The sequence below is a fragment of the Lycorma delicatula genome, chromosome 2 (genome assembly GCF_047948215.1).
Source record: "Lycorma delicatula isolate Av1 chromosome 2, ASM4794821v1, whole genome shotgun sequence".
NCBI classification, from domain to species: domain Eukaryota; kingdom Metazoa; phylum Arthropoda; class Insecta; order Hemiptera; family Fulgoridae; genus Lycorma; species Lycorma delicatula.
The window spans coordinates 204770473-204785674 of record NC_134456.1 but is presented as its reverse complement, the minus strand read 5'-3'; the positions used below and the strand labels follow the sequence as shown (position 1 = coordinate 204785674).

The 15202-nt window shown below is 30.3% G+C and overlaps 1 protein-coding gene across 1 annotated transcript; it reads left to right on the top strand.

Annotated features, from left to right (window-relative positions):
• Positions 1-329: 329 nt before the first annotated feature.
• Positions 330-15202, top strand: Hsp60A (Heat shock protein 60A). The gene is made up of 10 exons (XM_075357056.1): positions 330-489; positions 1528-1695; positions 4504-4756; positions 5411-5559; positions 6821-6944; positions 9072-9240; positions 11285-11492; positions 11928-12240; positions 12954-13132; positions 14394-15202. The coding sequence occupies exons 2-10, from the start codon at positions 1528-1530 to the stop codon at positions 14544-14546; spliced, it is 1716 nt and encodes a 571-aa protein (XP_075213171.1). The 5' UTR covers positions 330-489; the 3' UTR covers positions 14547-15202.

Here is a 15202-nt window from a genome sequence, read left to right as displayed (position 1 = left end):
TCTTTTTAAATTATATTAATTAATAAAATAAGAGAAGAATGTAACTGAAAGGTTTTTTCGCCCTCCTAATAAAATAATAAAATAATTTTAAAGTCCAATACAATGTAAATTTCATAAGAATTTTATTTCATTACATCACTTGCCGGTACATTCTAGAAGGTGTGCCCTTAACTGAGCGTTATTTATCAATCGTAATAGATTTTAGGCGTAGTTTTACCCAGAACTTATACCTTCGAAAAATTAAATTTCAAATATTATTTATACTTATTCTTGTCAACATATTGTGATGTGAAGTAGAAAAATATTCAATAAACACAGTTTTATACAAATGCTTGTTACAGGGCACTAGAATATTCTTACCCATGTGCACTCACGCCTTAGGTTGGTTTGTTCTTCTGCCGCTAGTGCGTCACGGAGTGTGAACCTTGTTTGATATTCGGTTAAGTTAAATCTTTGAAAGCTCCTTATATCTTTAACTATATTGTAAAGGTAATTATATCTAAGCAGTTTTGGGTATGTTATTCATTCTGGATTATAGATTTGTTTTGAGAGCTGATATTTCTGTTATTGGACCAATGTGTGATAATTTGATAAGACTTAACCCCAATTCTGACTAGGCCAACACATTGTTGAACGTGATCATCCAAACGAAGATTACATCTGTAATTCATTCTTAAATTTAAAATTAGTCATATTGAACACGCAATATAATTGTGATTAATTCCATAATATATTTCTGGTAGACTTCTGTTGCGTGAAATTTTCTAGTTTTAGAAACTCTAATACCCGGTTTTATTAATTGCTCATTAAAAAAGTAATTATTTACGGTCGTTCATATATATTTTTTCTAATTTTAATGTTTTAAGACAAGAATTGTTTATTTAATATTGCCTGTGTTTTAGTTGGTGGTCTAATATAGCTAATTTTCTATTCACTCTTAAAATTTTAACTGGTATTGTGATTATTGCAAGATACATACATTGCGTTTATCTTTATGATGCCACCTCATTTTGAAAGAATTTTTTAAACGTTATACTGTTTGTGCTTATTGCATAAGTGTACAGAAAGTTTTTGTTTAAACTTAAATTTACATTAGATATTGCATAATTTGATAAAAAGTGAAGTTCCTGTTCTGTATGAAAAAAAAATTTGTAATTTTTCCCATCTATTAGAAATTTCTAAATTCCCAGGCCACCATGAGATTACATTAAAAGGACTTTAATGTCCTTTAATTACATTAAAGGACTTTTGTAAAATGAAGTTATGCAGGATCTGAAGACATTATTTGTCTGGTAATTGTAATCAATAGTTTGTTGAATTTATTTCTTACGGAAAACATTTAGTCGTGGCTTCAGTAGTGAAGTTAAAATTCCATGTGCTTACTGGTGCTAAAATTAAAAGGTTCAATAGAATTGGTAGTAAACTTGGTATAATTTCCCCACTATTTTATTGTAAAATAAATTTACAAATAACTTTGATGTACTTGATGCATATAAGTGAATTTTCTTAATCCAGGTTTTTTTTCAGATGTATAGACTTCCGAGATTGTTGAGGAGTGTTGCATCAAAACAGCTTAGTCACTGTCATATGCGATGTTATGCAAAGGATGTAAGATTTGGACCTGAGGTACGGGGTCTTATGTTGCAGGGTGTTGATATTTTAGCAGATGCTGTTGCTGTTACTATGGGTCCAAAGGTAAAATATTGATAATCTTCATTCAAGGAATTTCATTGTAAGAATATACTAAAGTATCAAATATACTTTCTAATTTGATCAAATTTTTTAAAAAAGTGTAATTTTGAGCAATTATTTATGCTTAATATTCTATAGAAAATAGGCTTATGATCAGGAAAACACAAGATCTAAATGTAGAAATTCAGATTTGTACAGCAGGTGACCTATACAAGGTCAGTCTGTGCCATTTTTTATGAATAGAGAAAGGTTAGACATTTCTGGAGAGAGGTTAGGTATAAAAATGGCTATATGTAGCACAGTCTTGGACACTTGGCAAACATGTTTGAATAGTGTTGTTGAGGGGACAAGCACATAATCGCAGAGATATGCTTGGGATGTTGCCACATAGCAATTTGGCTATGTGACTTTGGCCAATTTGGCTATGGTTTATCCCAAAAAACAGAGTAGCCTCTTGAACAGGTTGATGTAACTTTTAATATATATTGTAAATCATTAGTATATTTTTAAATTCTAGGGCTGCCATTTGCAACTTATTAATCTTGGAAAAGTAGCAGGTTATGAAAAAATTGTTACTGGACAGGTTCTTTATTTCCTTTAAGCTGTTTACATGAAATTAAACATAGTACTATGTTTGGGTGCATTTTTTTTGCATTTAAGTTCATAATTTTCAAATTTCTCTACAGGTTTAGCAGCCATACAAGAGTATTAAATATGATAAAAGCATGACAGATTTAATGGAATAATTAAATTAGTGCTAAAGTAATTTTACATGTTCGATTAAACGAATTGGCTTTTAAAAATTTTTAAAGGATTTTAAAAAGTTGCTTTTGATTTATTTCATATGTTACTTAACTGGCTGTTTTGAATTCTTTACTAAAGATAAATTACGATAATTACGATTTTATTAATTCATTTTTAAAGGGGAGCAAAAGCTGTTGCTAATTTTTTTTTAGAGAATTATATTGTGTATCATTGTATCTTTCAGTAGATTGAAAGCAATCAGTCAAAATAAATGTTATGAGCTTTAAAAAGCTATCAACACTTTGCAAAAAAGAATTTCCATGATTCTGTGGATTCCTTAACTGTATGCTGTTCCTTTCCTTTCCTGCCTTGTTGTTGTGGTGCCTTTTGCCACATCACCTCCATTTCTAACTCTACAAGGCTCTATTGGAGGTCATCTTCCAAACCCTCAAACCTGATTACACCTATCATTAGTTTGGTCTCTAGTGTGTCAGGATGCCACTGAAGAGGATATCTAGACGGACATTTCCTTTGATGTAAACAAACCTATTTTTCTGGAACTGCTCTGAGTATTACCTCTGACATGGTACTTCCCCTGTCAAAGGTAATGCCATCAGATGCCGGTATGCAGAGTGCCTCTGACCTCATTGCATGAAGACTACCCCCACATGGTTGGGGGGCCCTCTTAAGCACTAAGCTGTGGGCCTGTCCGGCCTTCCTCTGAGGCATGTAATCTGTCATTCACTTTCTTAACGTATTCCTCTCATCATAATTTAAATTGTGTACAACTAGAACATGTAGAGGGGTTCCTCAGCGCACAAAGTTCTGAAGGGTCCAAACAGAATTTGTACAAATAAGCTCTATAGCCTCCATGACCTGCCGGGAACTACGTTGAAAGTAACCCAACAAGCCATGAGTCCTTTGGGTACCAGCTTCTTATATCTCGACAGTATGTGTCCATTGCCCTTTTGTCTCCTCATCCCACCTGCTTTGCCAGATTCCTAACAACTCTTGTTGGCAGGAGGTAGAGGTGAAAACAAACCTAGACAGTTTCTTCTGTGAAAACAAAAACCTAGTTGCCATCGTATGAAGCCTTGTCGAATTTCATGCTCACACACTAAAGAACCACCATAGAAACTAAATTAACTGCCCTTGAAGAAGCATGAACCATACGCCTAATCTAACTAAAGGAGCGAGCCACATTCATAAATTCAACTAATCAATATTCCCTGAAAATTGACTGTCAAGCACACGCCCAAAATAGCACACCACAAAGTTGTGAATTTCGACCTAAACAAATCCATATTAAGTATATTATACAAAGTAGGTAGTAAAAAATGCAAAAATCAAAGTAACTGACCTCTGATCAGACTGCCCTGAGAATAAGGCCAATAAGGTTCTTTGGATGCATCCAAAGAATCTAACATCTGGGAAAAGACAATGTAATGCCCATCTGCAGTCTCATCCCACCTTGCTTGCCATAGGAAAACTTCCAGGTTCCAATCCAGATTAACCACACATAGAATAGTAAAGGCCACTACACTTAATTGTATTTATGCTTATAGTTAATTTTTAATTAACTATTATATAGGCCTGTTATTTTTGAAGCCCTACAGGTCAATGTTGATCTGCCATCAAAGTGCCAACATTTAGGTTAGTGCCATATCTGCTATATTCTCTAGTTTACAATGTTGGTTTTCCTAGGTTAAAGAACGGCCTGTTTTCTGTTCTTTAGTAGTAATAGATTCTGTAGTGGATGAACTGCCAAGTAAGTTCAATAGTAAAGTTGAAGAAAATTCAAATGTGAAAGCCTATTGAATGTGTTGATACTTGAATACTATTAAAGTGATAGTCAAATTGTTTATGACATATAATAAAAATACTATGAAAACTGAATACAGCAAAGATTTCAATGAACAATGAAAACTACACTGAAAGAAATTAAATGTAAAGGTTATAAGATAAGATTCCTTCTTATTCTGGCCTAACTCTAAATAGAATTATTTATTTGTAATGTTTAATTTTTGAATTCTGCATTATTTTTAAAGGAAAAAATTGAAATTTCAGGGTAGAAATGTTATACTAGAACAATCGTGGGGCAGCCCTAAAATAACAAAGGATGGAGTGACTGTAGCAAAAGGTGTTGAATTAAAGGATAAATTTCAAAACATAGGTGCTAAATTGGTACAAGATGTAGCTAATAACACAAATGAAGAAGCTGGTGATGGGACAACCACCGCGACTGTCCTTGCACGTGCAATTGCTAAGGAAGGATTTGATAAAATCAGCAAGGGAGCTAACCCGATTGAAATCAGAAGAGGTAAATATGTTACTGAAGAGAGATTCTATTTAACCCTTTAGTTAGAATTTATGAATTTGTCTAAACTAATTTGTTTCAGAATTTTTTAAAGTAATTTTTAAAATGCTGTGGTAATCATATGATGTTGAAGGTACTGGCACTCCAGCCCACTGCAGGTAAGGGATTTTTAGTGATGTTATCCATAATCACATATAGGTTTTTAAATTTCTTGACTTTTAGTAGGTTATCAATAACTGAGGCGAAAAAAGCTGAAAGGGATTTCAAATACAAAAAAAAAAAAATATTTTAAAATCAGTCTGCACTATTTGGAAGGTGTCTCATTCTGTAGGATTTATTTAAAACTTACTAGTACTGCAATTCAAACATCATTTCTTCAAAAGTAAAACCATTAAAATTTTGTGTAAATTTCTCTTTTAATAAAGAGTAGATCTCTGCATAATTGTAGTAAACATAAGTAAAAATAAAACCAGTATTTCAGAGGATTTTAACAAAATTATTAATCTTTGAAGCTGATAACATATCTTTGAATGTTATCTGTAAATGTTATACTGGCTGTACTTGTATTTTATATAGTAAATCCAAACATTAGATAAGTTTCCATTTGTTGTAAATTTAAATTATTGGTTTTACTGGAATTCATTATTTTGTCGGTAGGAGTAATGATGGCTGTGGATGCAATTAAGGAACATTTGAAAACTTTATCAAAACCGGTGACAACCCCAGAAGAAATAGCCCAAGTTGCAACAATATCTGCTAATGGTGACAAAGCTGTTGGAAATTTGATATCTGATGCAATGAAGAAAGTAAGTTTGTCTGCACATTAAATTAAAAAAAAAACTTATTATTAATTAGAATTTGATGTATAAAACCACTGTGAATTATTTGAATACTTAAGTTACTTGAAATTTCTTGTGAATTGTGTTCTCTACTTATTTTTCTGAATACTAGATAACCATTTTTCCTTTTTAAAAATTGTAATATTGCAAATACTAATTCAAAACACCTTTTAACTTCAAAGCAAAGCAACTGCTATCAGTACATTCTAATCTCTAGGGCTTATTGTTGCCAACTTTTATAATATTTTATTGCTGTATTGTGGGGGTGGTCTCTAATTGAAAATTAGCTAGCTGTATCAATTTTATAACCTTATTACTTTTATTTATAGGTTTTTTATATGTTTCTGTTATTGGTAGAATATTTTTCTAGAACGGTGCAAATTTTCATTTAAAGTTTCTCTCATCATGTTTGTGTTACTCTTGTAATATGCTTGTATGCTAGTTTTAAATGAAAAAAAAAAGGCTTTTTTGACTTGTTTTTTCATAAAATTTATCATTTTGCATTGTTTGGATAAAAATGTTTAAATCCAAACACTAAATGTTAAATGTTTAAACACTAGAAAGGGCACAAAGATAGAAATCAGTGAAAATACTGTGAGGCCTGAAAGGCTGTGTCTCATTGGAGAGACTTTGATAATGGACTGATCCATATGAGAACACAAGCATTGTGGCTCACTATAGACTATCATTAATTTTATGATTACAGTTAATTCCTACCTTGTTAAATAAATGTTGATTACATTCATTCACTAATGAATGTTGTCGGGAGTAGGTTGTAATACTGTTTCTTGTTAACTTTAAAATGGCCTATTAAGTATTACAAAATAAAGTTTACATGGCCTACTTTTGATAAATTGTTGCAATAAATTTGTCAAATTCAACATTAAAATATATCAAACTTATTAAATGTTAAATGTAATTTTTTTGTTTTTTGCATTTATAGTTTTCATATACATTTATATATTACATTTTTTGTCTTTTCAAAAAAATTGAAAGATTGACTCTTGTTTTGAGTGTTAAGATTGCCATTATGAAATTTGGTTTTCAGGAAATATTATAGTTGAGATTTTTTTAAATAAAAAATCTCAATCTTTTTGTGTTAAAAATGCAACTTGTATGCAATATTATCTTAGTAGCAAATATATATATATATTTATATTTAGAATTTGTTATTTTTATGGTAGGTTAAACCATTTAAAAATTAGTGTACAAATTGATATTTTTTTAGGTTGGAAAGGAAGGTGTTATAACTGTGAAGGATGGGAAAACTTTGAATGATGAACTTGAGGTGATAGAAGGAATGAAATTTGATCGTGGTTATATTTCACCATATTTCATTAATACATCAAAAGGTAGTAATGGTATTATGTATATTAAGAATATTATTACAGTATGAATATGGTATGGTTTTTTACCTTGATTGATGTGTGTATTTACTGTCCTGCAGGATTTTTTAAGTATAATTATTTTACAATTTTTAGTTTCCAGGAGATTTTCTCAAATGTTGTTCAATCTCTAAATGAATATCATTCATTTCTAAATTTGAGTCTCATATTTAGCATCATTATGAGACACCTTTTACTTGCCCCTATGTTCCTCATAAGTTGCTTTGTTGTACCCTCTTAATTGGTTTAAATAATTGGTTATACAATTATTGCTTAGCTTTTAGCGTACTAGTTGGCCAGTTTAATATTTAAGGTTAATGAGCGAAGCACAAAGGTTTAACTAATTTAATTAAATTTTTGTAGTTTAAGTTTCAATTGATTAAATTATAAATTCAATTTAAACCAATAGTATCAAAGTACTCCAAAGCAGGATGTGCGTTCCCTCTCGTAGGCATGGAAATTCAACAACATTTTTCCACATTTCTGTGGCTTCCTTAGGGATATGAGGATACTATCTGTACTCTTTGTAGTACTGTAGGAGCCTTAGATATATCTACTGAATGTGGTTCAAATACAAATTTCATAGAATTGTGCTTGCCAAAATCCAAAAATCTTTCAGTATATTCTATTACACACACATATTCATCGTATATATTTTATTTACAAATTTCTGCTCATTCAACACGTTGAATGAGCATTCAACATGTTGAATGAGCAGAATGATCTGTCCTGTTGATAGCCAGCAAACATTGCAGTAGTACGGTAGATCAACACTGTTCATTGATGACATACATGAACTCTGCAAGTTCTTCCAGTTGGTGTACCCATCACAAGTTCTTTGTAACATTGAAAATCTTTAGTTGCAGCACCAAATACATTACAAATCTGTGCAGTCAGTTTTATCAGAGCTTTCATCTAAAGCAATTGAAAATAAACATTTTAATTTTGTATAATTGTACGAAGTTTGTTAATTTTGAGCTAATTTGTGCTGTAGATTTATGGTTCTTGAAGGGGCAATTGTGTTATAGCATACCCACTGCTACAACAATATATTCTTTATTTCTACGTTACGAAATGGTTTGCCTCTTTTTCTGAGTGTTTGCTATTTTGTAAGCATCAACTGCAGTGGTATTTTTCTTTGCAAAAGTACTAAAAGATGCCTGTTCATGATGCTTTTCATTTTTCGATTTTTGAAGTGCAGCTTGTCAAGATTCACCTTCTAAATTATATGATGTTCTTTGAGTCAAATAGTGTTAATTTTTGCTTTTTTCAAAGTAGTTAATGCATATATACAGCTTTGTCAGGCTTAACCTGGGGTAGATGGCTTCAGTAGCCTAATGCTGTACCTAATCCCGATTTCATATGTAACAAAATTTCAAAACTTTCATACATTTTTTCGATTTCTCAGAATTAAAAAGTTATAAAGGCAAGGAAATTTGTTAGAACAAAATAATATATACAATATATTATTATAGCAGGGAAAACAATTACAAAATATGACTTGATAAAAATTAGATATAATTAAAAATAAGTTTAATTAACTTATTACAAAAATAACATACTTTTTCCCTTCAGCCCTCTGTCCATCACCCCTCAGTGTTACCTTGTATGTTGCAGAGTTAACCAGGCCTGCAGGCATGTAACAAGATTAACAAATGACAAGCAATGCCTGGGCACTGTGTTGCTGCTAATCCCAACACACGAGATGTTTCTACTTGTATGTGAAAATATTGTTACAGTTCTGTACTTGTGGCATTCTAACAATTGAAAATAGAAAATTGGCTATTATCACCAGTAGTCACTGAAACTTACTCATACCATTCTTAATTTAATTTGATTTTCAAATTGTCCGTAACCTATATAATGAAAAATTAATATTAATGAAGGCCACAAGTTTGCATGTTCCCCACCTAGGACCTCAGTAACAACACTAATTTATATCAAAAGATCACAATATAGATTGAAATTGTAACATGTATTGCTGTGTAGTATTAATGTAGTTTAATTTTTTACTTGATATTTGGCATCCTACCCATGCATGATTTGAATAGTTCTTTTAATATGAACAAAAATCTTATTTCTTTCACTTCACAGGTGCAAAGGTGGAATTTCAAGATGCTTTATTATTATTGAGTGAGAAAAAAATCAGCAGTGTGCAGTCAATAATTCCAGCTCTCGAACTTGCCAATTCACAACGAAAACCACTTGTTATAATTGCTGAAGACATTGATGGAGAAGCTCTTAGCACCCTTGTTGTCAATAGGTATGAATTTTGTTTTTATCATTAAGTACAATGAACAGGAATGTTGAGAAAGTTTGTCATGTCGAGCTGCTCTGCAGTTGTAAATTTGTAACTTCTCCAATTTTGTTTCATTAAAATTACTTTTGTGCTTGATGCTTCGTGAATTTTAATATTTTTTTTGATGTTGAGAAATTATTAGGAATAATATAAGAACTGCAATACAGAATTAAATTTGTAAATGTTGTTATTATCAAACTGCTGACCTATTATGCCTAATTGAAGTTTTTTCTTTTTAAAAATTCATTTTTCCTACTAAGAATTATGTAAAATTTTGATTAAAGTAAATAATGCAATTTTAAAGAGCTTTTGATCTTTCTGTAAAACTAGAGGAAGACAATTCAGGATTATAACTAATTGAGGATGTATATGTGCAGTAAAAATGTTAGGTGGCATTTTAATTAAAATGCCAGAAAACTTGTGAATTGCTACTGCATAACAGGACCTGATTTGTCAGTTTTATCTTGCTAAGAAATTCATAATTTTATCAATAACACTTTAGTCTTGAAATGAAAATTAATTTAAGGGGAATATTACTAATGATTTTAGTAACTTTCATAATGTAAGAAATCCAAACATGTTAAAGCAAATCTGTAAAATAAAGTACTATCAATCAAGTACTACTGTCAGTAAAACCAGAAACTTCCATAACATCTATAAATGAACATTCTAAACTGGGTATTCTCATACATTCATTATTTACAGTATAACATTTTTATAATGTTCTGCTGTAATGTTTGTTGGTGTGAGATCTGCTGTAGAAGGGGTAATCTAAATTGTTTGATACACATTACTGTTTAAAATTAGTGATGTATTCTCGTTGTCAACCTTCATTCTTATTTTTTGCTCTATTGAATCTTTTCTTTATCTTCGATTAAAAAGACGTTATAAAAGTCTTAGCTTCCCTAGTAATTTTACTGCCCCTGTTCTCCATGGTTATCACAGTTGCCTCTTAGCAGACAGACCTAGGGTTTTAGATAATGCTCAATGCTGCTGTTTTTGAGTCTGTTTGCTTGCCAAAGTATGTATATAATAAATTTATATCTGGATGTGGCTTTCATGGTTTTTGTTATTTTATTTTATTTTATCCTATTTTATTTTAATTCTTAATTTTGATTTTAGAAATAAATAAATATTTATAAAATATATATATATATAAGTCAACTTCACTAGACCCTCCCACTTTTAACACAGCCACTCCAGAAGAAGAAGGTCTTGCTAGGTGTTCTTGTAGTTTCTCCTTCTCATATTCAGAGGTATCTGCTATCTGATCCCTAAGCATTTCAGCTCTTCTGTCTATATCTGATTTTTTTACACTTTCCCTGAAAACAAAGATAATAAGAAAATTAATAAGAAAACTTCAAAGCTAACAATTTAAAGCATCAAAATCAGAAGATAAAGCCTACCCCTAACTACCCCAATTTAATAATAAAAAAAAAACTGTTCAAAATATATGAAAATAAACTCAAAAAACTTATTATAATAAATTAAAAACTATTATAATAATAAATTTGTTTTTTTAAGAGACCAAACATAAATATTTAAGCATATGTAATTATCTTTAAACCTTTATAATATTATATATAGTATTTGGGAGTGAGGTATTAACAACCACCATATTTAAAATCATACTTGATTTGGTTTCTGTATCTGAATCTTCAATTAAAATAAAATCTGCTAAATTTATAGTTCGTAGACTTATGAAATACAAACATGATGCTGTTCTGATGATTCATGCAGCCTGATGGAACATCAGCTTGTCACTATTTCAATTGAACTTTCCTCAAACAAATATTTGTGGCATGTCATGAGCATGTCAAGCTTAAATGCCTATTCAATTGTGCTAGATGCACAGTTTAAGATTTTTAATCTTAAATGTAAATTTAATAATTAATACATTTTTTAATTTTTTGTTTTTATATTTAAGATTATTAAAGTAAAATTTTAATTCCAATTAAAATATCACTATATTAATCGGTAGAATTATATTTGCTATCACTATGTTTAGACTGAAGATTGGATTACAAGTAGCAGCAGTGAAAGCTCCTGGTTTTGGAGATAATAGGAAGAGTACGCTGCAGGATATGGCTGTAGCCACTGGTGGTGTTGTTTTTGGTGATGAAGGAACAAACTTAAAACTAGAGGATGTTCAACCCTCTGATCTTGGTCAAGTTGGAGAAGTTATTATTACTAAGGATGACACACTATTGCTAAAGGTTTGTTTTTGTTTTATACTAATAAATTTTTATTTTTATACTGTAGTAATTTCATACTAAACAGATAGTATTCAATTTTAAAAGTAATATTAATACTACTATTAATATTAATACTACTTAAAATAATTGATAATCTATCATTTATTTTATTTTTATTTTGTCTTTTAATTTTATTGACTTCATATTTTATAATATGCATTTTTGAATTTTAATTTTTTGAATTTAAAATATTGGAAAATCTATGAAATTACATAGATAACTGATGATGCAAGAGGTACTCGTGCTCTTGCTTGGATTATGGAATAAGGTAGGTGTCATCCTATTTTATTTTAATTCTTAATTTTGATTTTAGAAATAAATAAATATTTATAAATATATATATATATATATATATATAATTTCCTTTTTAATTTTCTTGATTATCTTTGTTTACAGGGAAAGGGTAAAAAATCTGATATAGACAGAAGAGCTGAAATACTTAGGGATCAGATAGCAGATACAACCTCTGAATATGAGAAGGAGAAACTACAAGAACGCTTAGCAAGACTTTCTTCTGGAGTGGCTGTGTTAAAAGTGGGAGGGTCTAGTGAAGTTGAAGTCAATGAAAAAAAGGACAGAGTAAATGATGCATTGAATGCTACTAGAGCTGCAGTTGAAGAAGGAATTGTACCAGGAGGTGGTACTGCATTACTTCGGTGTGTCGACAAGCTAAGAGAGTTAAAAACCTCTAATAGTGATCAGAGAACTGGTGAGCATATTAGTAGCAGTAATCTGATGTTTGGTTGCTTATAATGGCAGTTTTCGTTTATTTGGTTGTGCTTTATAAAAAAGATTGTAAATTATTGATTGAAGAGAAGTGTTTGGTTTGCAAAAGGTCTGTGGTGTGTAACTTCAGATAAATTGCCGTTAAGGATGCTATTACAGTTGCTGGTAATTTTCCAAGTTTGTTGTAGAGCCTTTATTCCAGTTTGTATCATTGATCTCAAAGTACACAGGTATAACAAACTTAACAGCATTGAAAGTTATTTAAAAAAGTAAAAAAAAGTAAATGTTATATAACTACAGAGTGATTATGAGTAATCAATCATAATTTTTGTAAATTAGCTTTATTTATTTAATGGTTGATATAAAGATGAATATAATTGTTATAACATAGCCATAACGATAACATAACCACCAATTTTTTGGGGGTTAGTTGTCCTGTAACCATACATTATAAATTGGCATAAAAAGAGAATATTAACTGTGTGATTTACTTATAAAATTTGTCTAAAACAAATGATTGTGTGAATGTATGGTGTTACTGGTTTTTTGGTTTTACACTTCAGTGGTCCATAAGAGTTCGGACTTCAGTCATAAGATTTTGAAAATACATTGCAGTGTTTTAATGTGTTACTAGTTTTACATTTTTAAAGTGTTGTAAAGTATATGCAAGTAGATAGTAATTAAATCTTGTTATAGGTGTGGATATTGTAGAAAAAGCATTAAGAATGCCTTGCATGACAATAGCACAAAATGCTGGAGTGGATGCTTCTGTTGTAGTGAATAAAGTTCTAGAAGCATCAGGTGATACTGGATATGATGCACTTAACAATGAATATGTCAACATGATTGAAAAGGGGATCATAGATCCAACAAAGGTGAGTAAAATTTTGTACAAATTTTACTTTTTGCATGTGTAGTAGGTTTACAAATTAAACAAACTTTATATTGATTTAATCTTATTAATTGGTAAAGAAAATATGCATTGATCAATACCTGCATCTGTGGATGTGAATTACATGGTGGTATTCATTGAACTGTGATTTTAAACGTTTTATACCTAGTATTCTGAAAATATAGTTCAGATAAGTGGACTTAAATTAATGTTAAATTAATGTTATAGTAAAACTATAGATATATAGATTGCTCTTTTAGTGACATAATGAATAGTGGTGTGTAGCAACTAATCTGTAATTTGTTTGCCGATTCAAGCACAACACAGCTTTTCTTGAGTAAAAAAATGTAATTAGAAAGTTAATTAAGAATTGTACTTGCATGCTATTACGATGGCATTCCCCTTCTGATTGCATTTCCACTGTTGGAAGCATGCGTTAAAAATAAAAACCCTCTGTATTTACCTATATATGTAAGTCAAATTTTTGTTACCTTGTACACATTCAATGGAAAAGGGAGGGATTGTTGAGGCACAGGAATTTGGCCAAAAACTTTGCAACTGAGATCAGTGAGTTTCTCGTCAGAGTAAGTCTTTCTTATACATGTTTTCACCATCTTCCCCCACTGGTAAAATCTTGATGCATAGTCTCTGCCCAAATTCAAACATTTGCACTACCATGAACCAGCCTGTGTACCCATCCATTTGCCAACTCCAATTAAGTTTTTAGAAGAATTTTATAAAATATTATTTTATTTTATAATTCTTTATTTTTTTGTGGATAATTTTATAAAATTTAATAAAATTATCTTTTCAATGAAGAATTTTCATTACAGGATGCTACTGAAATAATTAGCATTAACCAGTTTTTTGCTACGCAAATTTTTGTGCTTTACTGGTAGTACACCATTGCTCTTTGGTGGAAACTTATTCTAGCGAAAGATTTCTTCTGTAGTAAATTTTTTCTTTTTTTTCTTTTAGAATTGTGGTGTCAAGAAGTATTAGGTGAGAATGCTTTTGCATTAATCACAAATTTTATTATAAAATCATATAACATGTATTTGTAATGAGTTGGTAAAGACATTTTGTGCTGTCATGCTATTTGATCGCTATTGTTTCAGGTGGTATTAGGTGAGAATGCTTTTGCATTAATCACAAATTTTATTATAAAATCATATAACATGTATTTGTAATTAGTTGGTAAAGACATTTTGTGCTGTCATGGTATTTGTTCGCTATTGTTTCAGGTGGTAAGAACGGCATTAACTGATGCTGCTGGTGTTGCATCCCTCTTAACAACAGCTGAAGCTGTAGTAACAGAAATACCAAAAGAAGAACCACCAATACCAACTGGAATGGGTGGCATGGGTGGTATGGGCGGTATGGGTGGCATGATGTGAAAGTCGTAATTTTTATACTGCGAGTCAGTAGCATTGTGTATTGTACTTTGAACAAACATTATTTACATACCAATGTGCAGTGACTGGTTCCTGTTCTTGTCTTCAAACATCTTTTGTTGTCGCCTCTTATTCCATGAAATTTGTGTTTTAATTTTCCTGAGTGAAACAGTGAATCAATTTTCTTTATAATAAACTATAATTAAAATAAATCATGACTTTTGAATCTCGATTGAGAAATGGACTATTATGAAATTAAATATTTTGTCTTGATTAATTTACTTTGTTAATTTGAAAGTGTTGAGGTTTTTTAAATTTATATTTTTGCGTACAAAGAAAATCATTAAGGAAACATTGCCAATATCATAATTTTAAGTATATTTGAATAAAGTTTATTATTAACAAATTGATATTGTAATTATTTCATAACAAATGTACTCAAGTTATTGCAAGAACAGGACATAGCTAAAATTAAGTCTGAAGAGATAAAATTTAGGTGAATAAGTAGTTTAATTGTAGTCGAGCATTTATTTGTTACCGGTTTTATAGATTTTTTTTTTTACTTGTGCAGCAATTTGTGTTTAAATGTATTTTTTTATTATGTTGAATGGGTTATTTGATTGGACAGTTGTTTATAATTAAAATTATAACTGTTTTAA

Coding starts and splice junctions, on each gene's coding strand:
- Hsp60A (XM_075357056.1), top strand. CDS start 1,528: ATGTATAGACTTCCGAGATTGTTGAGGAGTGTTGCATCAAAACAGCTT. Junction 6,945..9,071: donor TTTCATTAATACATCAAAAG/GTAGTAATGGTA, acceptor TTCACTTCACAG/GTGCAAAGGTGGAATTTCAA. Junction 12,241..12,953: donor TAATAGTGATCAGAGAACTG/GTGAGCATATTA, acceptor ATCTTGTTATAG/GTGTGGATATTGTAGAAAAA.